A 27,851-nucleotide genomic window follows, 5' to 3' on the forward strand; every position below is an offset into this window, starting at 1 on the left:
AGGTGATGCTGATGCTGCCAGTCCAGAACCACTGTTTGAGAGCCACTGGCCTAGAACCTCCCAGTAGTTGTTAGGCTACCTGACTCTCTGAGGTCTGTCATCATTACTTAACTGCAAAGGACATTCTTACCCCACTTTCTTCAAATACAGTATTCATAGGAGCCACTGTTTCAAGCACAGCAAAGGCACCAAACCTCCACTCAAGTTGTATTAAGAACGTGAATGTAAGCTTCACCCCAGCATCCAAAACAAAAGAACCTGGATCTATCATCTGTTTTAATTTGTTCAAATGGTTCCTTGCCCCCATTAACGTGAACGATTGGGAGTCAACCAGACTCAAAATTTATTGTGCATGGAACGAGAGCTATCACCTTGACTTGAGAACCACTTGAACTCCTTTGACCACGGTCTGAGTGGGACTTGGGAGTGAAAATGTGAGTTTCAGGTTGTTCTGAAATTCTCTGCCATGATACCTTGATCACAATAAATCTGATGTGCATGAAGCAAATCTCGTAATTGCTTCTGGAGCCTACATCTGAAATCCAGATTGGTGGCTTGGTTTCGGCAACACACAGAATATACTTCTGGATTGCCACCATTTGTTTGTTCTTCCCATTCAAAAACTGTCTCTTTAAAGCTTGACTTTAATTTCCCATCAACCTTGGCCCTATGGGACTGATGTAGTAAAAACCCAACTTTTGGTCAGCAAATGAAATAAACTGTTTTCAAGACACATCTGGAGTAAATATGGATGGTAAAGAGGTGCTACTTTTACCATCACTTTTCTGACCATCCGTTTCACAAATTATTTACAGGTCTCTCAGAAACCGGCTTCTCTGTTACTCAGTCGGCCGAGAAGCGGCCAGGCCCAGCCACCGGCCCTGATGTGCTCGTTCTCATGTGACTCATTAGTGCAAATGGAGGTGTTGGCCCCAAATGCTCTGGAGCAGCTGAAAACTATCTCATTATGTAGCACCCAATCAAGGCCTTTTTCTTCTTTGTTTTTTTAAATGCTTTTCTTGACTCTCACCACATGGAAGCGTTTTGAGAACTGGTTCTGAGGGCTTCGGGAAGCGATTCCGGGACTCCCCGCGCCGACGACAGGCCTCACTTTGATGTCTGTGCTAAATGGCTGTTCCGGGGAAGTGCGCGTTCTCTGATCCCCCACCCTCCTTCCTTCCTATCGCCACCAAACATGGAGGCTTTCTCAAATAGGTTTTGCAAAACCGTACAGTTTCTGCACTTATTCCTAGTTTCCAAACTCTCTCTTCCAAAGCGGACCCAGTGTTTGTCCTCATTCCTGACGAAGCCGTACAGAAGGGCGGTCCCAGCAGCGCTGCGAAGGGAATATGGTCAATGATATAACATAACAAATGCCTGTGAACACCTGTCGTGGGCCAGGCACTGTGCTGAGCCCTTTAGATGTACTATCTCATGTAATCTTAAAAATGGCCCTAGGTGTCAGCACTGCTATCGTTCCCACTTTGAAGATGAGAGAATTAAAAGAATACAGTATGTTCTATCTGGGACGACAAAGCCATTAAGTCTTATACAGCTATTACGCTGTATAAGAGACAAACACAGGTTTAGAATGTGTGTCCTTTTTTAAAACTTAAAAGTGTAACATATTTAGAAACACGAAAAACCCAGAGTGTATATAGCTCAATGAATTTTCATAAAATAAACAGTCATGTAAAGAACACTCGAGCCAAAAAAAAACAAAAAAACAAAAAAATTACCAGCCCCCAGAAGCCCCTTTCCTGCACCAGTCACTAGCCACCCACCCTGCACAGGAAGTGTTATCATGATTTCTTAGATCTTAGGTTAGTTTTGTCAATTTTGAACTTAAATGGAACCAATATGTATTGTTTTGTGTTCAACCTTTTTTTTTATCCAATATTACAGTTGTGAGATGTATCTGTGATAGTGTAACAGTTTTTTCATTGCTGGCTAGTGTTCCATGGTGCGAACATACCAAAATTTATTCTATTGTCAATGGGCCAGGGTTATTTATAAACTTGGGCCATCACAAATGATGCTATGAGGAACATTTTGGAACATCGTGCCTACTGATGACATATATGGATACATTTCTACTGGGCGTGTATCCATCTGGGAGTGGAAGTTCTGGGCACATTCAGCTTGAACACATACTGCTAGCATTTCAACCTGTGCATTATGAGTTGGCAAATGACTTGAGGGGTATTACAGACTGAACTGTGTCCCCCTCCTGCAAATTCATATGTGGAAGCCCCAAATTCCCATGTAACTGTTTGGAGATAGAGCCTTTAGGGTGGCAATTAATGTTAAATGAGGTCACAAGAGCCCTAATTTGACAGGACGGGCATTCTTTCAAGGAGTGGAAGAGACATCAGGGCTCACTTGTTCTCTTAGCACATACCAGAGGACACAGTGGGAAAGTGACCGTCTGTGGCCAGGAAAGAACAGAGTCCTCACCAGAAACCCAACCTGTCAGCACCTTGATCTTGGACTTAAGCCTCCAGAACTGCAAGAAAATAAATGTGTAAGCCACCCAGTCTGTGGTGTTCTGTTGTGACAGTCTAAATAGACTAATACAAGGGGAAAAGTGGTACAGAAGTTTGGGCTCACCTCAATGAGCTTGCTTTCTATTTAGGATCTTGGCCTTTCTTGTTCTGGCGTCCTGGCAACTCTGAGCTCACAGCTTCGTCTCTCCAGCTCTTGGACTCTGCGAAAGCTCAGGTCAGGGCTGCGGCCTCTTAGTGGCTCTCATGTGGTTTTCAGCCCCTCATCCTTGTGCCCCTTCCAACATGGCAAAGCCTCGAGGGAAAACAGGCTTTGAGGGTGGCCTGTCAAAGTTTACTCTGTCATTACCGGAAATAGAAATCTAATTGGTAGTTGTTAAAACAAGGAACTTACGAATAGCTGTAAGAAACAGAACTCCAGCAGGACTAACTCAGCAATTCTGACCACTTTCAATTACAGTATTTCTCAGAGTCAAACACCTATTCAAGTGTAGAATCTGCTGGTTTTTGTAATATCAACCTGACACAGTTTTTTTCCTCTAAGGAGGTCTCTGTTTGGAACCCACACTTTCTAGATCTTTGTTAGAGAACAGAGAATTTCCTAAAAGGATAGGCGATTGCCCTCAGAATGATCAGAATTGCCTGGAATTGTTTTTGGGGAAAAAAGATGTTTAAGAAATACAACCATTCAGTGGCACTTGAATAAAATGTCCCATTTGGTGACTGAAAATCAGAATCACAGATGAATCCCAAACAATGCGCTCAGAGTCAGGAAGCCTGGTCCCAAGGCCCATCCTATTCCCCCATTAGAGGTGGGGCGCTGGGGGACTCAGCCACTTGGTGCCTCAGTTTCTTTGGCTGTATAAAGGGAATACTCACATTTGTCAAGTGTTTTCAAGTCTCCAAAGCACAGGTGATCATCTTGCCCCAGGAACACCCTCAGCACTGCTGGGGTTAACTCCCAGCACTGACTGCAGGGCTGAAGTCTCCGCCTCCTTCACTGGTTTCTGAGCACCAGGTGGAGGCCGTCGCCTGCCCTCTTTTTATCCTCAGTACCTTGCCTCACACATGGCGGGCACGGAATGATAAATGGCGTGCTCGGGCCTGTACCAAGCACACAGGGGTTCTTCCCACACCGGCCCCAAGTGTTCCCCAAAATGGTGTGCCACACACTGGAGGGCAACTGTGTTCCCGGCGAAGTTGGTAAGTGGAGTTGTCCCATCATGGGAAATGGTCAAAATCACTCTAGAAAACCCCTTAAACAGCCCACAAGGTACAATTCGGGTTTCGTACCGCGGCGCCTAACAGCATCTAGCACAGCAATCTTTAGGCACTGTCAATTTTAAGAACTAGAAAGGAGGGGCGCCTGGGTGGCGCAGTCGGTTAAGCGTCCGACTTCAGCCAGGTCACGATCTCGCGGTCAGTGAGTTCGAGCCCCGCGTCAGGCTCTGGGCTGATGGCTCGGAGCCTGGAGCCTGTTTCCGATTCTGCGTCTCCCTCTCTCTCTGCCCCTCCCCCATTCATGCTCTGTCTCTCTCTGTCCCAAAAATAAATTAAAAACGTTGAAAAAAAAATTAAAAAAAAAAAATACAGAAGGCCTGCACAAGAACAGCCTCAGTCTTTAAAAAAAAAAAAAAAAAAAAGAACTAGAAAGGAAACCAACGACCCAGCATTCAAAGTTCTCTGCCCCTGTAACACCTATGGAGCCCCTGAAATGACTGGAGACATGTGGTGAGGGCTGAGAAGGCCCACTCACCTACTGTGTGTCCCTCATCCATTCTGCTTTGACTGTAAAGCCTCTAGGACTTTTACACCAGAATTAGAGCTTTTCATTGTGAAGCAGACGAAGTGCTGTTCAGGCTGGGTTCTCAAGTCAGTGACTAGCCTGGCTCCTGGCACATCCCTCCTTTGGAGAGTCCGAGAGCTTGGTAAAGGCTCTGAAAAAGTTCTGGATACGTTTAACTTACATCCAGTTTCCCAACCTTATCTGACACTTGTTTCTTATTGGCACATGGTACCTACTAACATTCTATGAAACATCTTCAGTGTGCCATGCCACGGATGGAGCCCTAGACCATTACTGAAAGCTTTTCTGACTTATTTTATAAACAATCCTTGTTTACCTGCCTTCAGGGCAGAGAGATTCAGAACAGATTGGAAGGAAATAAGGGTGAAGAAGGTTGTCAGATTAAAAAGAAAATGGACGGCTAACATCCTGGCAGGTATGGAAGGCACAAATGAATCACAAAGCACCCATGGGCTTATTTTCAGGGGTTCAACAAATATTGTTGCATAGTATGATCATGGAGGTTCAAAAGAAGAGCATTTGGGTCCATAAGAGAAGGGGACCTCCTTGGTAAGTTTAAGATGGTAGGAATACATTTATTACATTTCACCAAGATGAAAATGTGTGGGCATCTAAAGGCAAGACTCAATAGTTGGGGAGATGCCCACAACAGCAGGTAAGAGAGCCGTCCCTTCATCCGCTGCTCTCGACCTTCCCCCCTTCACGCTCGTCCTCTCCCTTCACACACTGTTCCTAATCAGCCCTCTCGACAGAGGCCATGCCAACTGTTCCAACAGACTTCAGATCCTACAGGTGTCATAGAGTCTTGAGTTCTGTTAGCCGGGAAGGCACTGTGGGGAACATTAACCCAAAATGTTCTTTTTAAGGAGGAAAGTCTAATGAGTTGATTTCAAGATACCAGAACATAAATAAAAGTTTATCTTTTAGGTCACGTCCACTTGTGAATCAAATTCAGTACAGGAACGAAGAGACTGCATCCCAGTCCATACTGGTGGTGTCCTTCCCAGGGCCCAAGGCCGCGGAGTCAGTCTTCAGTGTAAGAAAGCCTCTCCATCTGTTTTTGTTTTTTTGTTTTTTTTTGAGGGAGAACATTCAAAGGAATTGTTCACAGGAGCAGGATCCTCAATCCCCTCTGCTTTCCACTGTGTCAGACATAGCGATTGTTCTCTTTAAGTAATCACCGTTTCCATCCTCACTCGTTATATTTGGACAGTTTCAGCCGGGGGATGATGTTCATGGACTGCAGCTCCTGGAAGAGTAGCTTGCAGGCATACGGGATGCGGAGGGAGGACACGTGGCACGAGGACTTGCAGTAGTGGCACCTGAAACCCAAGTCCGCATGTGTTAGAGGGACGGGGACTCAGAAACCAAGGCCTGCGTGTAGAAGTGCAAAGTTTCTCTACAAAAGTCTACCACCATCCCATCAGTTCTATTCTGTTTGTCGGGGTTCAGTCCTGCTATCAAATATGTGCAGACATGCGCCCCCCCACCCCACCTCCCGAAAAGCAGCATCCAAGGAAACAAAAGAAAAAACCAAAACAAGTATCACTCCTGCAGTTTTAAAAGCATGCAATTTTAATCAGTTACTACCATGCTTCTAGACCATTCTCCTGAAGATGCAAAACATCTGCCTATGTACTTATTTTGAATGAGGCCCAGAAATCTGAGCCATCTCGAAGTTACTCAGATTTAGACTTTGGCATTGTGGAAAGCTTTTTAAATCGATTCAATCTCCATGTATTTGATAAAAATCTATTACTGTACTATTCACGGCAAGATGCTCAACAATTACAATTTGATCTGTCCCTGAGACACTTGAAGTGTGATGGGGAAGATAAGACTTTCATATGGAATGTGGTGTCCAATCAAATGCGATTTATTTTTCCAGTGCTCTTCAAGTTTGGTTCTATCAGTAGGAGAAGCTACTGCACTTACAACGTTCTCTCCCTGTGTGCACGTATTCCCAATTGATCCCTACAACAGCCCGTGCTCCTAATCAACATGCCTGCTATGCCAAGGAGGGTTGTCTTTTCTCTTCCTTCAGGAAGAGCTAGTTCACTAAACCTAGGTTTTAAATCAATGGCTACAAATGATGAAGAGTCCCCAGGAAGAAAGTGAACTATCTTCTGCGGTTTCAGATGAACACAGGACTTCATCCTGTACCTCAAGGGTCTGGGGCAGTCAACAGAGTGCGTAAATGAGCGCAAGAGATGAATATGGACTGAGGCTTAGAGGATTCAGTGCTGACTAGGAACTGGAGGGGACTCCATCGTGAGCAGGAAGGGCCATAGTGGAAGGCAGTAAGGCGATACGAGTAAAAGTGTAAACGTGCATATTATTTGATTCATCGCCAAGTGGCAAAGATGAGCGCATGAGAACGTTCACGGTTTGTAACAGCACAAAGCAGGAGACTGTCCAAGAGGGAACTGGTTTGTAGTTACAGGACATTTACACAGAAGAATGCTGGGCAGTCATTAATCGTGATGATGCACACTCATATTTGTTGAACTATAAAGGTGTTCAGGACACACTCCGGAGTCAAAAAAGAAGTTTGCTCAACAGCCTGGTCCCAAGGAGGTCATCGGATGGGTTTCAGGAAATATATGAAGCCCCCAAAGTCATATGTAACAACGTTTTTTTTTCTAAAGACCTCCTTAATACATTTTTTTTTTAAGTTTATTTATTTTGAGACAGAAACAGCACAAGTTGGGGAGGGGCAAAGAGAGAGGGAGAGAGAGAAAACCCCGAGCAGGCTCTGCGTTGCCCCTCATGTGGGGCTTGAACCCACGAAGCCGCGAAATCATGACCTGAGCTGAAACCAAGAGTCGAACACTTAACTGAGCCACTCAGGCGCCCCAACACATTACTGTTTAAGAACTATGTTTTTAATGTGCCTGGCTGACCTCATTTATTCAGGCATCATGTGGATGCTTTAATTAAATTGGAGAAATGGATTTAACTGCAGCAACTTCTTGCTGATTCTAGGTCACTCTGTGACTTCAACCCAGGCTTATCTGTTCAGAACTTCCATACTTGCTGGTTCATAACCCAGAAAGCCCACTAATCTTTTTTATTATTAAATATTTCTCCATCACTTAAAATGCTCCTATGCATGTATGTATGTGCATATATAAATGCATATATTTATACACATATATAAATTAAAAGCTATTATATTACCTTACCCTGTGTCTGAACAATTTCAAAAGGAAGAAACTTGACACAAACAACAGTTACGTAAACTCACTTCTTAGGGCAAAGGTGGCAAAAGGAGGAGGTGGCTGTGGCTTCACAGGAGAAATCGCTGTCCAGTAAAATGTCCTCTATGAGCTAATTATCTTAATAGGGATTTTCTTTTTTCTGTTTTCCTTCCAGACCTCTCTTTTGTGACTTATGCCCTTCGTGTCTTCTGCAGAACAACAGTCTTGCTGTAAACATCCCCATAGCAATGCCTTACTAATGTGCAAATCACTGACAAAAGGCCAGTTTCGAGGTTCTGAACTGCTCTAATTACTCAGCCTTCATTGTGCTGTTCATTAAAGAACGACTGCCTCCCACACACGCCGTGCCCCCTCCCGCACAGCCCGCACAGCCCGCACGCACGGGCAGGTAATGATGGCAAAGCCACGGCATCATTATGCTCCTCTGCCAGAGCGCGGCACACGCGGAGGCTGCTAGACGACCACACTGGGGTAGGATTTTTTTCTGTTGGCAACAAGGGGACAAGCAGGCCACTCAAAATCAGACACACAGCATATCCAGGTCTGTTTAATTACAGGAAAGACCTTAAGGCGTGTAACCTGATTTAGCCCCTTTTCAAAGGATTGCTATTAAAATACACAAGGAACACCTGAGCTTCGAAATCAGGCACTGCCATCACATGATGTCTAGATGAGACAGAAATGAAGCAGGAAAGAAGAATTAAACAGAATAATATTGAGATCAATAATTGCTTTCATTAGTTTCCCTGAATATTCAGTGAAAGAGACAGGAAGGTTTTCAAAGTCTGTGAGTGAATCTAGTCTACTGCTCTCTTTCTGTCTTAGGTGGTGGGCACAGGAAAAAAAGCAGAGAGGATGGAAAAGGAAAGGACATTTTTTTTTTAAGTTTACTTTGAGAGATCAAATGAGTGAGCAGGGGAGGGGCAGAGGGAGAGGGAGAAAGAAAATCCCAAGCAGGCCGCACACTGTCACTGCAGAGCCCGACACAGGGCTTGATCCTATGAACCACAAGATCATGATCTGAGCCGAAATCAAGAGTTGGATGCCTAACCGACTGAGCCACCCAGGCACCCTGGAAATTCTTTTTGAAGTTTCGTGATCCCTATTGTTAATAAAGTGACTCTTCTGTACCATTTTTTCAAAGTAAATTACATAAAAATCCTTGTGCCAAATTGGAAGATTTCAGCATAGTGGAATTGGTCCCAGGGAGCTTCCTACCACATTTGTGTGGCTGTTGTTACACAGCCAGGACAATAAAAAGCAAATTCAATATGCATTTCAGAAGACGAACAGACGTCTCAGAATTGAGACAACCCCCCCGCCCCACCCCGAGTCACCAATATAAGAAAGAGCCAGGCTTATGCTTAGATTAATAATGTCACCCATTTCTGCACCCTCAGGAAAGGAAAGAGCTGCAAACGACCACCTCCTGTGTCTGTTTTTAAATGAAGTGATTTCTTCACAGACAAGTCTCATCAACTTCTCTACACCAAAAACCATAAAATAACTAGCTAAAAGGTTTTGTCATTAACCTAGCAAGGTATACACTACGTCCTAAGATGCCCCTCACTCTGACTCTTGATTGGCTTTATTCAGAATAACAAAGAGACTGGAGGCTTAGGATAGCAAGAAGTCCCTGCTTTTAGGGGAGACTCAGTGGAGCAAAGGTGGCCCAGGTATCCCTGGAACTCACTTGGGCCCAATTCTATCTCCCAGGGGACGGCGCCTCCCTAGGGAAAAGGGGCTCTGTGCTGACCGCTCAGAGCCTGGAGCCTGTTTCGGATTCTGTGTCTCCCTCTCTCTGACCCTCCCCCGTTCATGCTCTGTCTCTCTCTGTCTCAAAAATAAATAAATAAAATTAAAAAAAAAAAAAAAAAGGAGTAAAGACTGTCTCCTGTTCCTGCAGCACCTGCTTTGGACCTCGTGAGACCTCGCTCTGACAGAAAAGCAAGCCAAGACCGGCAAGCTACGGGCTCTCCTGCCTACAAGGTAAGTCGGGGCTCCGGGTCAGGATTGGCCCGAAGCAGACCAGTTGTTCCTTGGCAGGAGAGTGGAACATTTATGAAGAGGAAAGACCAAAAAATACATAGTTTCATCTTTTAAGCTGGACTTTGTGTCCTCAACTCTGCACAGAAATGACAAATTTCATGATTTACATACTTTATCTATTCGCTACCCTCCAGATGCAGGGTTAGTTATCATTTAGCAATTGTTTTTCACTAAGCAACCACCAGACCCCAGGCTGCAGGAGGTATAAACAAGAGAGAATGCAGTTAGAAGGAACTAGGAGATAAGTTCCCTGTGAGCAGCCATTCACTGGTCTTATTCACCCCCATATTCTGGGGCCCAGAGAGTATCTGGCACTTAGCAGCCTCAAGCTGTTGAATGAATGACTGAGACAGACCTCGTTGCTGCCATCACGGAATTCAGTCCCAAGTGTGTAGCAGTTTGCTACGCAGAGAGCACACAAACAGGTGTCAGGGTACCAGGTCCTGGTCCTGCCTGTCCCCAATTTGTCATATAACATGGAACAACACACACGGCTCTTTGGGCCTAAGGTTGAATAAGGCTGTTCAACACACGTTCTCTAAAGTTTCTAGTTACAGGGGCACCGGGGTGGCTCGGTCGGCTGAGCATCTGACTTTGGCTCAGGTCCTGACCTCATGGCTCACGAGTTCAAGTCCCACGTGGAGCTCGCTGCTGTCAGTACGGAGCTCGCTTCGAATCTTCTGTCCTCCCCTCCTCTCTCTGCCCCTTCCCAGCTTGCGCTCTCTCAAAAATAAATAAATCTTAAGAAAATAAAAAAAAGTTTCTAGTTATAAAATGCTATAATTCTCATAACTAACAGTGAATCTGCTAGGATTTTTTAGAGGTGAATAGTGTTATAAAAGATGTCTGAGGGGTACCTGAGTAGCAACCGACTCTTGATTTCAGCTCAGGTCACGATTTCACAGTTCGTGAGTTTGAGCTCCACATTGGCTCTGCACTGACAGTGTGGAGCCTGCATGGGATTCTCTCTCTCCCTCTGTGTGCCCCCCACCCCCAACTCTCTCTCTCTCTGAAAAAAAAATAATAAGCAAACTTAAAAAAAAAGTGTTCGAGATAACATTAAGAAGAAAACAAAGTCTATACTCCTTGGGTACTTAACCTCTAGTGGTGTAGAAAGCAGAACATGAGGTAGACAAACTAAACAGGTACATATAAAATCCCCAATTCTAGGAATGCATGGATGGGGAAGGTTGGAGAATATGTGGGTGTGCTCTAGGGTCACTTCTTGAGCTGTGATTTAAGAGGCAAGGGGTGTGAGAGACATATGGTATCCACTTACCAGCCAGAATACCCCAGAAGTCCACACTGCCCACAGACATCCACCTCAAAGGCATCACTTGAAATCATTAGTCTCTCTAGTAAAAGCATACTGGCTCCATAACCGATTAAACAGTCACGTTCCATCTCTCCAAGACGCAAACCGCCATCACGAGATCGACCTTCGGTGGGCTGCCTTTGAAACAAGTTAGACAAACGTGTCATTTTTACGTTAAACAAACAGAGGGGCCGCATCACACGCTGGCGGAGAGCACACGGCTTCAGAGGAGGGTTCGCCTGGGTGCAAATCACTAACTAGACGGTGACCTGGAGTTGGGGGCTTAGCTCGCCTCTCAGCCGCATTTGCAAAATGTAAAATTTAAGGCTCCCAAAGAGCCTTAAATGAGAGGAGATGTAATACTAGTGATTGCTACTGTTATTACAATTGAGTGATAATAAAAAATAATTGTGTAATATTATATGACATAATAAGCTAATATATAATCATATAAAGCAGCAGAGCTATCATTCCTACTACCATCGTGGTATCACTATTGTTAGGATAGCACAGTCCTCAAGTCAGTAAGATGGTCTTTTGAGTATTTTCAGGGATATTTCAGTTCTGTTATTTCAAGTGGAGAAACTAAGCAGAACAGACTGTGGAAGAAACCTGGGTCCCCAGTAGTTCCTGCCAGGGCTCCAGGGAGAAGCGGCTCCAGGTTATTAAGAAACAAACATGGAAAGAAGCAAATGGAGTTTTATAAAATTTGGACTAGATGAGGAATCATCTGGGAGGACAGAGTGCCTGAGCCAGAAGGGAAGTTCCCCAGAGACAGGGAAAGTCCTGTGTGTCCCCTTCAGGTATGAAAACACACTATTCCTCCTTAGAGGGGGCACTTCAGCTGGGAGCTAGGAGTCCCCTGAATGGATTCCCTGGGGCTGATGTATCTGCCGTGCTTGAGAATACTTTGAAAAAGTTAAGAATCTAGGACTCAGAGATACAACTGGGGGATTCTGAAACCACACAGGCAACCCCACCCAGGTAGTGACGCCACAATGTCTAAAAAAGAAAAAGTGAGCTATCTCCCTGGCTGGCTGATTTCGGGGTGACACTCCTTGAGCAGGAGTGGACCACAAACCTTGTTTGCTCTATCCCACAGCATCTTTTACTTTTTACCGTTGCCACCGATTTTCCAAAGAGAAAGGTAAACAGAGCGGGGCCAACATGTGCTCAAATTTTACCTTATGTTGTTGCTAAAGGTTACATTAGGAACTAGACTTGAGTTGCAGATTATTTGTTGAGAAACAATTTACATATAAAAAACTGACAAACAGTAAGTCTAAATGAAACAAATAGTCTACATGAACACACCATTAGTAGAAACTTCCTTATGTACGTCTTTACCTGCTGACAGAACACCTGGGGTAGGAGGGTCCCTCTCTCCCTGACCACTGGACAAGTGAAGGTGGCCGGATCATACATGAGCAGAACCCAGAAGTGAGATAAGGGACTAGGAATGGGTAAATGCACTGTTGGCAGTCTTCCCACAGAATGCACTAAAGTACTAAAGTAGTAAGTTTTTTACACAACGAAGCAAAAACCGTTTTGACACTTGTTATTCTGGAATCGATCTTAGATGTTATAACTGAAATGAAGGCTCTGGAGGGACTGCACTCAGGGGAGAGATACACCCAACCCAAGCAGGGTCTCACTGCTGGGATCACTGGTGTCCTGAGAATCTCAACTTCTCTTCCCTCTTCTGTAATTTTGAGCACAAGTGTCTATCATTTCAACAGCCATATGCAACTGCATCATGGGATTTAGCCCTCCACCCCCCTCCCTTGGTCTATAAAAGTAAACTCACATACCAGTTGTTTCATCGCCGGTCCTGTCCCTATTGTAACATCTATGCCGTGATCAGTGAAGGCAGGCAGGGAACTGGATATTTCCTGAGCATCCCCCATCGATGGGCACTATACATATATTCTATATTCAAACCTCTGACATTCACCAGCATGCCGTGAAATGGGCATTAGTGTCGCCACTTCACGTAGGAGAAAAACTGAAGCTGCGAGAAGCTAAGTGATGTGTCTGAGGCTTGTGGCAGAACCACAGGGTGGAGTTGAGTTTACGTCCATGTCTCTCTGGCTTCAAGGCCTGTGTTCCCTCTCCTGGCCCAGGATTCCTCGATGTTGGCATGAGAACCATGCTGAACTGGGTAATTCTTTGTGGTGGGAGCTGCCCTGTGCATTGCTAGGTATGTAGCATTATTCCTGGCCGCCACCCACTGGATGCCAGTAGTTTGCCCCCTGTCCCATCTGGTTGTGACATTCCAAGATGTCTTCAGACATTGTCAACTCTCCCCCGGAGGTAAACTTGCTTGTGGTTGAGAACTACTGCCCTGGACTATGCTTCTCCAACTAGTACTAAGTACACGTGATATAGTACAAGCAACGTAATACTAAGAACCAAGCACTAAGAACACGTGAAACAGTACCTGCAATTTCTTCCCAACAATTATACCCATTCATCAACACGCAGGCACTGTGCTTGGAACTGAGGGTGCGCTGGCGAATGGGGCACAGGTGGACCTCCTGGAGCTTATTCGAATGAGCAGGCAAGTACAGGTGCCTTATGCTCCAATAACAGAAATTTTAAGAAATGAGTTGTGGCTTGGGCTCCCAAACAAAGTACGTATGTGTTTTCTGTGTACACATGGCAGCCCACAGGAGTATCCACATGTGTATCTATGATGTGTAAGTGTGTCTACGTTCTTACATATGAACCTTTTTGAATGAGAACCACGTTTGCAAACAGGTACAAGGTCAATGAGCATGTTAGGTGACTACTGGCAAGACCTTCAATGGGTCTGCTCTTGTGCCTATGAAACGAGTTTTAATCGGCTGCTATTTTTTCATGCTAACCAGACATATATGACTTTTGCTGATGCCCAGCACTCCAAATTTTGACATCTCAGGGAAACAGAAACTTCACGGACTCAGCTTATTGCTATATCTGGGCAATGCAAGGTAGACTCGACTGCATTAGAAATTCTTTTTGTGAATGCTTTTCTCTTACCTGGTAAGAACAGCTCGTGGGCCCCGCGCCCGGGCATGCATCTTATCCAGCACCATGTGCTTCAGTTTCTGATAGTACACGGGGCCAAAATAGATGTACGCTTCTAAGGGCTCGCTGAAAGAAAAGGTCAGAGTTTTGGGCTAAGAGACCAAGTTTGGGCTAACAACAGACAGCCTTTTCCAGGACCCCTCCATGGCAGGGCCTTGCTTCAGACCAGGTTTATGAGTGAGTGGCAGACAATGATTTTCATTGTGCACTGAATGAAAAGGCAAGATCTGGAAATATAAAAACACCATGGATACGTTAGAAGACACACTGTTTAATTAAGAAATAAAACCTTAAACAGACTATGAAAAAGTATGTAGAGGAAGGTTCCTCCTTCACTGTCCTCGCCCTCATCAGGCTACTGCCTTTTCTTGCCTGGACTCTTGCACACAGTCCCTGCTTCTGCTCATATCCCTTAACGATCTTCTTTTCACAGACAAACCAGAGTGATTCCTTCTGAAGTGTAAATCTCAGCACTAATCTGTATCATCCAAATTGTGTAACACAGCAATAAGGTCTAACATAATCTGGTTCTTGCCCACCTCTGACTCATCTCCTGTTGCCTTTCCCCATTGCTCATTCCACTCCAGTAACACCGGCCTCTTCATTGCTCCTCAAATGTAGGAAGCGTGTCTGCCTCGGGGCCTTCGCATTTACTCTTTCCTCTGCCTAAAACATTCTTCCACCAGGTATTCACATGGCTGTCAAGCATCTCACCTCCTCAAAGACTTTCCTTTCCCTCACCACCTTATCTAAAGAGGAGTCCTGCTCCCACCCCATCACCGTGCCCCTATGCTATCTCAACGCTTACCTTGGCTTTGCTTCTTCAGAGCACGGATTACCACTTGGTATTACAATCCACGTTTAGTATTTCCCTGATTATTGCCTGTCTTCCCCACCTGAAGTAAACTCCTCAGGATAAGCACTTGGTCTCTTCTGCCACTGTGGCTCCAGCACTACTAACCCTGTCGGGCACATAACTGGTGCTCAGTAAACGTCTGTTAAAATACAGCTGACTCGATGCATCCTTTGAAAAACTATAGTGAAAGTTGTAAAGGACAGTGCATATTTCAGTGCTTTGACAGGAGAAACCTTTTTTCTGTAGTTTGGAGCAATAGCAGGCAGGGGATTAAAGCCTCTGAACAATGTGAACCGTCCCAGAACGTCCTCAGAAGAAAGGGGGCTTATTTTTAAAATGAAGAAACAGGCACAGAGGGTCTGAGAGGTTTATCAGAGCTGCGGAACGGGCTGAGGCAGATCCAGGGTGCTCCCTGCCACGCTGGCCCGTCTTGAACCCCGTACGTTGGGCCACAGCACGATGTGCGAGTGGGAAGAGCAAAGGCAGCGAGCTGTGTGGCAGAGGTTCCATCAAAGCTCTTGGTCCCTCCTGCTTGGCTTGTCTTCCACCACTTTCAGCGCCATAGGCTTTTCTAGCTGTCTGGCCACCGCACTGGCTTAAGGACAGCCAGGTAAGTGGGGTGCAGGACACAATGGACGGGGTGTCCGGAGACACCACTCCTGTCCCAGCTCTGTCACCCAGTAATTACATGACCTCTTTACCTCAGTCTTCCTAGTTGTCCAACAAGGAGGTCAGACCAAGGTTCTTTCCAGCTCTGAGAGTCAAGGTTCCAATCCTCCACAGCATGGTTGCTCGTGGCAGAATTTATGGAACTCTGTCACCTAATGCCACCCCATCCCCAAATGAAGAGAGCCGTGTGCAATTCTCCCTCCTGGTTATCTCAAGGATGTGGCGAGGGGTGAAGCTGGTGGGTGAATGTATTCGCAAGCCCTTTGGAGAACTTTCAACTAATAAGCTAAACTAATGTTTCTCAAACTCTGCCTCTTGAGATGAATGGCAAACACACGAAAACACTAGCTGGGGCGTAGGGGAAGACGGTGTAGACAGAACCTGAAGTAATCTATCAGAAGCAGAGCATAACCCATCCAAATCTGTTATTAAAATGATGTTTAGAAGGCCCATCAAATCCATTCATTGGATCTGCACAGTTTCTGGTCAACTCCATTATTTATGGACGAGGAACAAAGACCAAGACCATCAGTTTCGCCCTGACAACTAATTTTTGAAGTGGACGTCAGCTACCTTCAGTGCGTCACTTTGGAAATGGACCATTATTCTCTTCCTGTAATGTGATTTTCTAGAACATCTCGGGCACGATACACCTAGGGAAATCTATGTTATCACAGTTCGGATAGATCATTTTAGAAAGCACTCAGTATTTTCAAAAGATGCACATTCCAGCCATTGTAATCCTATCTGGCCGATCTACATGCAGCACAAATCAAGCCCTGGGTCCTTACGCATGCCTCCACACCCAGTTTCACTTGTGTTCAAGCAGGGTGAAGCCTCAGAAAAACAGTATAAACACCATGTCCCAGAGTTTTATCCGGCGTAAAACACAATGTGTGTCTTAACTTAAGCAGCTAATTTGATCCTTTAAAAGGATGTGTCAGTCAAGTTTCAAGACCCTGTCTGTTTGCCCAGGGTAACAGGAGGAGTCAGTGCTCAGCCCAGGAGAAGGCGCTTTCCCTTCCGCAAACTCACCTCAGGTGAGCGGAGGTCTGTCCCTTGGAAGATGTCAAACCCACTTCTCCTCTGCAGGAAACACACTCTTCACATGGTCTACCCTTCTCATCCTCTGTATCACCCACCTCCTCAGAGACATCTCCTAACCCATTCTTTCCCTTCATTTCGGTGAGAGCTATTTGTACTGATTTGTTCTCGGTTCCTTTACTGACAAAATCTTTACGGAGCACCTGCTGTGTGCAGGCATTGGAAATAAAACAGTCAACAAAACAGACAAGCCCTGCTCTCATGGAGGAGACAGGTAACAGTATTAGGCAGCATTATTACATGGGGTGTCTGATAATGATGAACGCGACAGAGAAATTTCAAGTAGAAAATGGGCAGTACAGTGTAAGTTTTAAATTGGGAAGTCAGGGTAGGTCCTGCTAAGAAGTTACCTTTTGTCATATTTTTGCAGTAAGTCTAGTCACAAATTTTAGTGGTTGGCTCCCTAGTTAAAGGACCGTGTTTATTTTGTTTCCCATTATATACCTAGTACTAGCACACATCGTGAACGAATACACAAATGCTAGGACTCAGAGCACTAATTATCAGAGCACTGTCAGAGCACTAATTACCTGATATTCATCCTGTTAATGCAGAGAAAGTTCAGTGGTTATGGGATTTTACATTATATACAATTAAAAGTTGTATCGATATCCTATTTTGGTAAATGAACTCTCTTCTACTTTTAAAATGATAGCCTCACCAGTAAGAACAGCACTCCTTAACTTGTCAGTTTTCTGATTTGGATTTCCTCCCCCCAGCACTGTTTTACTGAGATATAACTGACTTCTACTGTGAGCAAGTTTAAAATGAGCAGCATGTTGATCTGATCCACTCATATATTGCAAAACGATTACCACTGTGGCTTTAAGCTAACCCCTCCATCACAAATTCAGATTTTCTTGTGTCCGATTTCTTAAAAGAGTAAAACTTATCCTAAGGTGTACCACAAGGGCTCTTACCTCTTACTCTAATAAAATCACGCTTTTCTTTAAAATGTCTAAAAACACACTTACCCTGTGATGCCAGATGTAACATAGTCTTTCCCCAAGTAGTTATAACCATGGCGGACGAGGTCTTCACACACGTCCTTCACTTTACTGCCTCCAAACGCAGTGCCGTAGTGGAACCTGCCGTCCAGCACCCCGGCCTTGCCGGCCAGCAGCTCGATCAGCTTTCCCACCTGTGGGGTCAAACAGCCTTAGTGGGCAGCTTCCTGGGGTATAGGAATTCTGTCTGTTTAGCTGTGGCCTACTTCCCCAAACAGCTGTGAGATGGCAGTGAATAGTTACCACTCTCTCATGTGTGCCGCTTGGAAAAGCCTGACGCGTGGGATCCAAGTTTATGCCCCCAAAAGCCCCACGAGATCGGCACTGTTCTTTCCCTCAATGTACACATGAGGGAATGAAGCACAGAGAGGCTGAGCAGCTTTCCCAAGCTGCACAGCCGGTAAGTGGTGGAGCCAGGATTGCAAAACAATAACCATGGAAGGGAGATACAGTAAGGTTAACACAAGAGGTTCTTTTTGCTGAGGGGCACGTGCATCCCCCAGAAGACTGCTCTTGAAGGAAGGGCCGGCATGCTTTGCACTCCCTCTCTAGAGGAGGGTAACCTAGCACTGTCAGGAGCTAGGAACCTCTTCATTTGGCAAAAGGGTCAAAGGGCTCTTTCTAAAAATAACTTTCAGGCTCTCACGGCCAACACTCCCTACGAACCCACTCCTGCCTTCTTCCTAAAAAGCAGTACCTCTGAAAAGCGTACTGACCGTCATTCGTGATGGGAAGCCATGTGGGTTCATGATGATGTCCGGACAAATGCCAGAATCACAAAACGGCATGTCTTCCTGAGGGACGATCAAGCCACAAACACCTGGGGGAGAGAAGATCTCATGCCATGTAAAGCACATCAGCAGAAAAGAAGACTGCAGTGCTTAACTGGCAGCTCCCCACCGCTATCTCTACAGCCTTCTGCATGGTCTACATCAAGAGTCACAAGAGCCATTTCCCACCATCTTGCCAGATGATACAATTTGAAAACGGCCGTCCTCGCAGAGAGCGTTGCAGCCTGTGGACTGGCCTGCTGGCGTGACACCCGCTGGTGCTGTCAGGCTGCTCGCCCAACCTCTCCCGCCAGGAGACCCAAGTGCGACAACTCCGCTGGGCCCCGGCCCCGCCTCCGCCCCTGAAGCTTCAAGTCAACAGCGATTTCGATTTCGCTCCTGGTCAGCTAGTCTGCGATCTGCTACCTCCCGCCGCCAAATCACAGGAATCCGACTCCTCCACCAAACACAGAACTACCTGTCTGACAGATGTGTTCACATTTGGTTTTAAAAAACTGTGATAAGGAGGATCCGTGTGAGGCTGACTTGCTAATAGCCACCCAGAGCACTGGCTGATGGGCTAGTTTTTGCCAGGGCTTCCCTGGCTGAGCCTAAACTGCCCTAAGGAATTTTAATTCCTACCACTTACAACACATTAGGAAAATGATCTTTGATTGAAGCTGTAAAGTTGAACAAGAAAATTAAATGCCAGATTATTCTTGGAAGAAAAGACTGGAATTAGAAACGTAATTCTAAGAATGAAAACAGAACAAAAACCTACCAGTTCTATGCACACTACTGATGGTCTCTTACATTATTTTATTACTCTCTTCATATTATTCCAACCTGTAGGGGATTTTGTTGCTTAATTCCTCTGATTTCATTTTCTTGGTAGGAGGGATGGGGCATCTTTTAGATTGTTAACCACAACCTACACGATTTGAAATTGGAAAACTAGTGTACAATGGCATTGGGTGGAGAAATAAAGTCCTTTCACACTTACTAAGATAAAATTCCCTTTCCCTTGTATATAAAGTTATCAAGTATGTGCACCTACTGCACAGAAACTGCTCTCCAAGAAATTCTTCATTCCTGTTTGATTTCTACATAATTACTCCAACTATTCACAAAAATAAAATTTTTGTGATGTGTCCTAATCACCAAAAGCTAAAGTCTAAAGAAAAAGAAAGCCATGTGCTTTCAGTATTGGTTATTAATATCCCGATTTCCAGCGGCTGCCTACAATATGGTAATTAGGTTCGTGGTATTGAATTCTAGAGCACGTAGGTACCATAATTGGCTTTTTGGTTGAAACTGTACTGTTTATTATAAAGAACGTATGCTTTCCTACATGAAGAACAGGAACAATCATTCAGTTCAGTTTATTTCAAATTCAACTACGAGGTCTTAGAATTTAAATCAAGCAGAGTGTGTGACCCCTTCTTCCTTCCCTTCAAAAATCCATCTTGCCCACACTGAAATTATCTGACAAACACTTGGGCTACTGGGAAATCTACTCTGAAAGAGATCAAATTGTAAATCTAGGTGCACCGACAACAACATTGTGTAGCAGCGAACAAAATGTTAAAAATGGCAGTTCCTGCAGAGGCCGGTCCTGGGATGTGCTCTGGAGAGAATGTCACTTTGGCTGGTGAGGAGGTGGAGGGTTTGGCTATATCCCTTCAAAACAAAACCAAAGGAAGACCTCGGCACCCTTCAGTAGCAGTTCACAGGGGGGAGCCGGAGTCCACTGCCCCCCCCCCCTCCCACCCCCGGCAACATGAGGAGGTGGGAGTGAGGGGCAGGAGGTAGAGCAGCTCCGGAGGAAGCAGGGAATACTTATAATGGGGGGGAGGGTGAGGAGAGAGGTGATTTGCATTTTGGTATTTTTAGTTTTAGTTGACACGGTTAATCAAGCCAACTTAACTTAGCTATGAAAACAAAAGCAATGCTCCTTCCCCTGAAATCTGAATCTCTAATAACTTTGCTTGAAACCCGATTAAAATGTAGTACTGGTTTTCCTTTTTGGGAAGTAATTATATCAGCCCCTTTTTGACCCTGCATTTAAAAATACATGTAAGTAACTTTGGGTTTTTTTTTTTTCCATCCCATTATAGGAACTGCTTTGGCCACATCCAAATCAAGGGCACCTGTAAGCCAAAAATTAAATCTTAGCTAACTTAAAATTACTTTAGGCTCTGAAAACCCTTTTATATGCCAAGATGGTTCCCATAGCAGACAGCCCTGTGTTGTTTGTTTTGTGTGAAAGTGAATGATAAAAGATCCATGAAATCGACACAGAAAGCCAGAACAGCAGAAAGAACTGAGGGCTCTCCATCACTGGGGCTTCTACCCTCTGCTGACTCGCGGAACAATGGAAGCTACACATCCAACTGCAGATCTAACACAGCTGTGCATTTCATTAGATGAAGAGCACTAGTGACACAAGTAAATAATTAACTTATTCTGGTCCGCTGACTGTGCTTATGAGACCAGTCATAGCTGACAGATTTTAATACAAGTTAACACAAAGAAACCATAATGAGCTTAGAAGTTAAAACAAAATATTTAGACAGAATTTGATGATCTTGAATCTCAAATGAGACAGATGATTTTTAAAAGTTTGTATTTTACAGAATTCATTAGGGGCGGGGAGAAGAGAGCTCGCAGGCTTAGAACCAGACTTTTCTTTTTTTTAAAAAGGTACTTCTCAGTTTCAGAATTATTCCAATCCTTCATCAAAGCAAAGGAAGGTTTCTGGTCTTATTTTCAAATGAAACATTAAAACTATTTTCTCTGAGGATGGAGGCATAAAATTTCTCCCAACATTTAGAACTCTTAAGAAGTTATGGTCACTTTCCCTTAATGCTAGTTTAAAAATGTAAATGATATGCAGTCCGCTCCAGTGTGTTAACACTCCCCTGGATCCTTGAAAAGACGATGGACTACAAATAAACCATATCTAATGGAAGCTGTTGTTGAAACAATTACCGATTCCTACCTTAAATGCTTACACAGCATTTCAGATTTTAAAATAAAATTTCATCCCCTGGCTCAACGCTGGTGTCTTAACCCCATTGTTTATAGCACAACCTCCTGGCAGCGAAATGCAAATGCACCAGTTTAACAGGGCCCGGAATGTGTAATGGACTTACAGGGGCCAACTGGGAAGTAGACCCCAGCCTACACTCCAGACCTTTTAGGAGCTGAAAATAGGTAACAGGGAGAGACTAGAACACAATGTCAGAGCACAACGGTTCCACAGATACCCCATCGGTGATGTATTATTCCATCAACATCAATATTAATTTCAAATGTAAAGGTGAAGAAGTTAGGGAGTCTAAACCCACAAGTCTGACCCCCAAGCCACGCAGGAACGGCAAACCTGGGGACCCACTGTGACAGCTGTCTGTGTGCCACCCCCTAAGCACTGGAGGATCTTACGCCAATTTGTTATTTCTATTTCCGTAGCCTTGCAGAACAACATATAAATCATTTTAAGAATAGGTTTGCCCCACGAAAGTTGAGTTAATCCAATGAATCATTATTAGAAAGTATTTCTAATTATAAACAGCAAATGACTTGTTCACAAGTCATTTTTGGCTTCTTTTTTTAAAAACTAGTTTTAGTGTAATGGACCATTCTTAATTCAAATAGAAAAAAATAAAAGATAAAACAAAAGATAAGGAAAAACAAAAGCATTCTAGTACCATGTCAAGACAGGAAAGGGAATAGAACTGGCAGGAGAAAAGTGTAATGACATTTTTAGTTCAAGAGCTGCTTTTTTTTTTAATTTAATTTTATTTATTTTGAGAGAGAGAGAGAATCACAGACTCCGAACCATCAGCACAGAGCCCAATGTGGGGCTTGAACTCACAAACCGTGAGATCGTGGCTTGAGCCGAAATTGAGAATCGGACACTTAACCCACTGAGTGACTCAGGCGCCCTGAGGGCTCTTTTTGATGTGACTTCAGTGTGTTGAGAACAGACTAACAAATCATTTTCTATTTTGTTGATAACCAGGTCTCACTTGAACATCACAGTCTGCTTCACTGTTTTAATTAAAAAAAATATTTTTTGATTTGACAGAGAGGGGGGTGGGCAGCATGTGCATGGAAGTGGGGCTCGATCCCACAACCCTGGCACCACGACCTGAGGCAAAATGAAGAGTCAGACACTCAACTGAGCCACCCAGGTCCCCCTTGCTTTAACTTTTATTAGTAAGTCTACTGTCTCGTGTAAGCACTTTTGGATGATGTAGGCCACTCTGAGGCTGGTATCTTAGGACCCTTCCTTTCCTGAGGGAGGAAAGAGGATCCTGTCCCTCAGTTACCAAGCATATGTTCCGGATGAGGGCTGTGTCAGAGGTGGCAGGAGGGGGCTCAGGACTCAACCCCACCTGACAGGTGTCCTGTACAGATTTCAGTGACTGAATATTGAAAACGAAAACATTTATACAATTCAGCTGGAGACATTCTCATGTTCTAAATGATGCAGAGTACATTGGGCAGTGGGTTCTGCTGAAATAATACTAATCAGAGGCTAAAATGATCTACTTTGACCTTCTGTGCGTACTTACCTCTTAGATAAGCTATTTATTGTGCAGAGTTTAACGCTCTCAGCACTAAGGAGGGGTGAAGTGCTGCTGTGATTTTTCTTTATCTGTCCCAGTGTAAGAAAAGTGTTGGTGTTTTGTAGAGAAGTAATGGTATTATTTGGTATTAATGAGGTTCGCAGACTTGGGGAGGCGGGGAGGAGAGGGTTCCATCCGCAAAGGGCTCATCACCCCCTGGAGTCTCAGATCAAGGCAGAATATCAAGGAATCAGGGGACCTTCCTTTGACTCCCTGAGGTTCAAGCAATACAGTGTTCCTGTGGGAGGGAAAGCACCACTTTCTGGTGAGCCTTGGTTGTTTGGTCTTTGTAATGGGAACAATTAGCACCTATCTCATGAGGCAATTGTGTTAGAAGACCAGATGAACTAATGTCTGAGAGGTACTTTAAGGTCCTTAGAGAAAGGCAGCATCTAAACACAAGGAATTATTATTATATAAGAAACCTAATTACTCTCAGCAGGAAGCAAACTAGCAAAGCAGAGGAGACCAGTCTAATGAATAGAAGGAGCAGTAGCTGTGGCACTAACTGGATGAAGGGGCCGAAAAGGAGCTCACTCGGCTGGGCTGTTGAGATCATCTGACATCATCAGGATGGTGTCCCCTACCAACTTTACAACTCACAGGCCCCGGGCTGCAGACTTCCAGAGCGAAATGGTTTACTAAGTGATGAAAGGGGGGGTGAGCAGCGGGGATGCTTTCCAGTTTGACCATTTGTATCAAGTAAAACGCGTTTTTGCTTTGAATAAACTCATCTCGATAAGCCTTTGTATAGTCAGAAATGTGAATCTTTAAATCGAAACATAAAGGCTAACACAGGTGGTTCCTCCTTTCTTCCTTCCCTCCTTTCCAGTTACTGAATTGACCTTCTTTTATTTTTCACACCACCACCTTAAATAATCCCCAGGGGGAGGGGAGGAGACAAAAACTGTTGAATCATATTAGCTTTGTTTTGCCGTTGAATCACTTCCAGATCTATCACATCTCCTGCCATATCCCAGTTGACATAATTTTAATTTGGCTCTTCCTCACATCTTAACAGATAAATAATGCATAAGAAAACTTGATTAGCTTTCTTATTAAAACATCACTCTAAATGAGAGGAGGCGCTAGAAGACAATACAGTTTTTACACGGCTTTCCCATGAGCAGTTGAATGGTTTGATGTGATAAATTTGCATAGTCTGAAGCACACAAAGGGCTGATTAATTGAAACCCTTACAATGCTTCTGGAAGCAGCTATTGTAAAACAATAACCATAGGAACTTTACAAAATACACACGGCTCAATGTGTCAAGAGCTTAATAAAATGTGTTGAGGCTACACTATTTGGAAACAGAATTGGAGATTTTTATTCTGGGCCATAAAACACTAAACACCCTAATTTCAAAGCTTTAGTTGGATATTTACTGAAAGGTCAGAGGGTTACTAGCTAGCGACCCAAGACCAAAATTTGTTCTTAAGAAAGTAAATGAAATAAAATCTTCTTACAATTAAGGGGTCCACGTGGATAAAATAATCCTGATTTCTAGCATTAAACTAAGAGTTCCCAGAATTTGTTTTCAGACCAAAATTCTGAAGGGTCACTTGGCATCCTACACCTTGTTCTGGGGCTCACACTGTTAGCTCCTTCGGCCTCCTTCTCCCCTCCCACTTAGAATCTTTCATTCAGGCAGGATCAAGCAAAGTAGGGAGCCAAAGACATCCAGACTTTGAAGCTTCAGTCTGGCAGAGAGGATTTTAGGCGGCCTCAAGTGCTACATGTGTACAAGGTACTATTATTATTATTTTCAATCAGAGTGTTTTCATTCTCTCGGTATTAGAAAACAGAATCCAGAAAAAGGAAATAAATTAAGACCCGGAAAAAGCAAAGTTTTTAACCAAAGCTTGTTTAACCAACGAACTTTCCTCTCAGCTTTTCTGCCACTCAAGAATTGACATGTTCTTACTTCCCACAGCCTCTTTCTCCCAACCGTACAAGGATTCTGTGATGTGTTGGGAAGTCAGGGTAGTTTTTTTTTTCTTCTAATACACACTCAACCAAAATCTTAATACGTTAATTCAGCAAGTTGATGAGTAACTTTTATTAACGCAAAATAGAGAAGCGAGTGGCTTTGTAACAGAACTGCTGCTGACAGGCGAGGGTCACAGAGGACTCTTGCAAACCATTTTATCTGTAAATATGTGATCCTTATGAACCAAAGATACTCTGAACCAGTCCATGAAAACACTGTATTTTGATAAGACTATACTTCTATTTTAAAACAAAGGTTGGCTTTGCTCTGTTTAAACTGGCTGTCTGAGGATTTAGGGGGAGATTCCGAGGAGCGCAGGCCATTATCTCAGATTTGCAGTTATTAAAAAGCTTCTGTTTGCCAGGACAAACACTCTTGCTCAAATACAGTTTTTCCTCTCCTCAGGAATACTATTTGGTATTGCTGCCCAATTCTGTGATCTACAGGACCTTTGTTGGAGGTGCTAATCCTTTTTCACATGAGAGACTGAGAAATGTTCTTTCAGGGAAGTGATATATTGCTTCCCCCCCCCCCCCCCCACATCAAAGGAGTCCACTTTTCCTCCCTCATTGTGAATGGCAGCAAAAGTAGGAGGAAATCTGGAAATATAATAATTTGGTTTGCCTGTACACTGCAAGGATACTCAACTTGGGAACTCCCTAGGCTAACATAATTTCTGTTAATTTTTTTTTAAAAAGGGGGAAATCTGCTTGCCCTTTTTTAAAAAAAATTTTTAAATGTTTATTTTTGAGAGAGAGACAGACAGACAGACAGACGGACAGCAACAGCACATGAGCAGGGGAGGGGCAGAGAGAAAGGGAGACACAGAATCTGAAGCAGGCTCCAGGCTGTGAGCTGTCAGCACAGAGCCCGATGCAGGGCTCGGACCCATGAACCACGAGATCAAGACCGAAGCTGAAGTCAGACACTCAACCGAGCCACCCAGGTGCCCGTGTCCTTCTAATAAATGCAGTAACCATCAGAAAACACAAAGCTCAAGATAAAAATGTCTGCCTTGGATGAGTTCCCTTCATATAGAACTTATACATACCAAAGTTCAAGAGACTTAAATACGTAATTTTGATTTTAATAAAAACTCTTGTTTTAAACATGACTCCAATCACATTATATGTGAACGTCTTTTTCTATCTTCAACTCTACTGATGAAGACTATGATGAGAAAACATAAAGAACATTCCAGAACCACGTTCTACTCTCTTTTGCCCCATGCAGCATCACTCTGCCAAGTCCTTCTAAGGCATCTACAAATCTTGAATACTTGGGAAAGAGAACAAAACTTCAGGGTTTTAAAACTTCTCCCCAACTGAGATGAAAACAGACTAAATAAAACTGTCCTTCTTTTGTAAACAAGTACAACAAATTCGTATTTTGCAATTTTAGTAAAGAATGCACTGCTCTAGAGCTTCTTGATTCAAGACCCAGCTCTTGGGGGGGGGGGGGGGTGGCGGGGAGGGGGCGCTGACTCAGTGGCATTTAGTGAGGAGACATATAACAGGCTTCCCAAAGACCCAAAGGAAGGCTGTACTTCATTAACATTCTTTGAATTTCTCATTAGAAGACTATTGGAATTCCCTTATCTAAAGAGTGTGCTGTGAGCGAATCCTGCCTCCTCTGCCTTCGTGAAATACTTCTCCTTCCCCACATGTGGCTCTCGGCTTAGTACTCCTCCACTCCGGAGGTCACAGAAGGCAACACTGTTTGCTGAGGCTGTCGCATTTCTAACAGCTCCGGCTCCAACACTCTGATTCTTCGTGGGCCTTCTCGTATCAGCTACCTCACTGTCTGCTTATCGCACGGCACTGGTGCGGATTCCCAACTGACTACTCGGTGCTGACACTCCTGCCGCAGCTCACTGCCCGCTCTGTCCTCTTCAATCTTCTCTGTGAGCTCGGTTACAACACACAGCATGCTACTACGGTACAGCCTCCACCACACATTTGTTTCATTTAGCTACTTATTACCCTACCACCTTAAAACTGATCAGGCTCGAGGAGGATAGACACTCAGGTTCTGTGAAACTAGATTTTGAAGGCTCCTCTAATTGTCAGAGAGGAAATTATGGGAAGCAACAGGGGTAGAAATACGATTGACACACTACATGTATACTGAAAGAATCCTTGCTAAAATAACAACAGCTCTGTAAAAGTTAACTACTAACAAAGGACAAAAATCAGGCCATGTGCAGGGTTACATTTTGCTCTCTGAACACCAAAGATAACAAATACAATGCTCTAAATGCAGGAGGAAAACAGAAATGGGCATAAAGGTACATTAAATCAAACGATCTTTACATTTTCTCATACAGAATACACATGTCAGCTTCCTTCCTACAAAGGAAAAGATACAATTTCCAAACGATCCTGCCTGAAAATAGTGAAAAGAAGCCCAGCTAACACTGCTCTTACTCTGGCATGTGTCTGGGCCAAAAGGCAAACAAATCAATGCAGGGATCATGGTGCGACACATGTCCTGAAGATTCACATACTACTGAACCTCCATCAGCTCCTTTCATGACAATGACAGACGACCACAGCTGAGGCTGTGGACTGCCTTCTCCATCCTGTTCATGACGTCTCACTCGCCAACATCCAGCTGTTCTAGACCTCCTGCTGTTCCTCCCTGGACCCCACACTAAGGGCTGGGTCGTATGGCTCCTCACAGACGCCACCAGCTGTGCCTGCTGCACGTGAATGTTCCAAACCAGCCCACTGTCCTCACTGTCCCTCGGCTTCCCTCTTTGCTGGCTCTGTCACAGCTAGCCAGAGGAATCAGGAGAATGCTCAAAGTTGAGGGCTCAATACTTCCTTTCATATCTGCTCAAATTCTTGATAG

The 27,851-nt window shown here is 44.3% G+C and overlaps 1 protein-coding gene across 1 annotated transcript in view; it reads right to left on the reverse strand.

Moving 5' to 3' along the window:
* Positions 1–4,861: 4,861 nt before the first annotated feature.
* Positions 4,862–27,851, reverse strand: part of POLR3B (RNA polymerase III subunit B) — a 103,509-nt gene continuing 80,519 nt past the window's right edge. Inside the window, exons 24-28 of the mRNA XM_019446669.2 lie at positions 18,318–18,421; positions 17,569–17,735; positions 13,918–14,031; positions 10,861–11,034; positions 4,862–5,633 (exon numbers count right to left, since the gene is read on the reverse strand). Coding sequence (XP_019302214.2) covers positions 5,504–5,633; positions 10,861–11,034; positions 13,918–14,031; positions 17,569–17,735; positions 18,318–18,421 — 689 coding nt within the window. The 3' untranslated portion in view covers positions 4,862–5,503. The remainder of the gene's footprint in view (positions 5,634–10,860; positions 11,035–13,917; positions 14,032–17,568; positions 17,736–18,317; positions 18,422–27,851) is intronic.

This window comes from Panthera pardus, unplaced genomic scaffold (genome assembly GCF_024362965.1).
Source record: "Panthera pardus isolate Hobbes unplaced genomic scaffold, ASM2436296v1 HiC_scaffold_6, whole genome shotgun sequence".
NCBI classification, from domain to species: domain Eukaryota; kingdom Metazoa; phylum Chordata; class Mammalia; order Carnivora; family Felidae; genus Panthera; species Panthera pardus.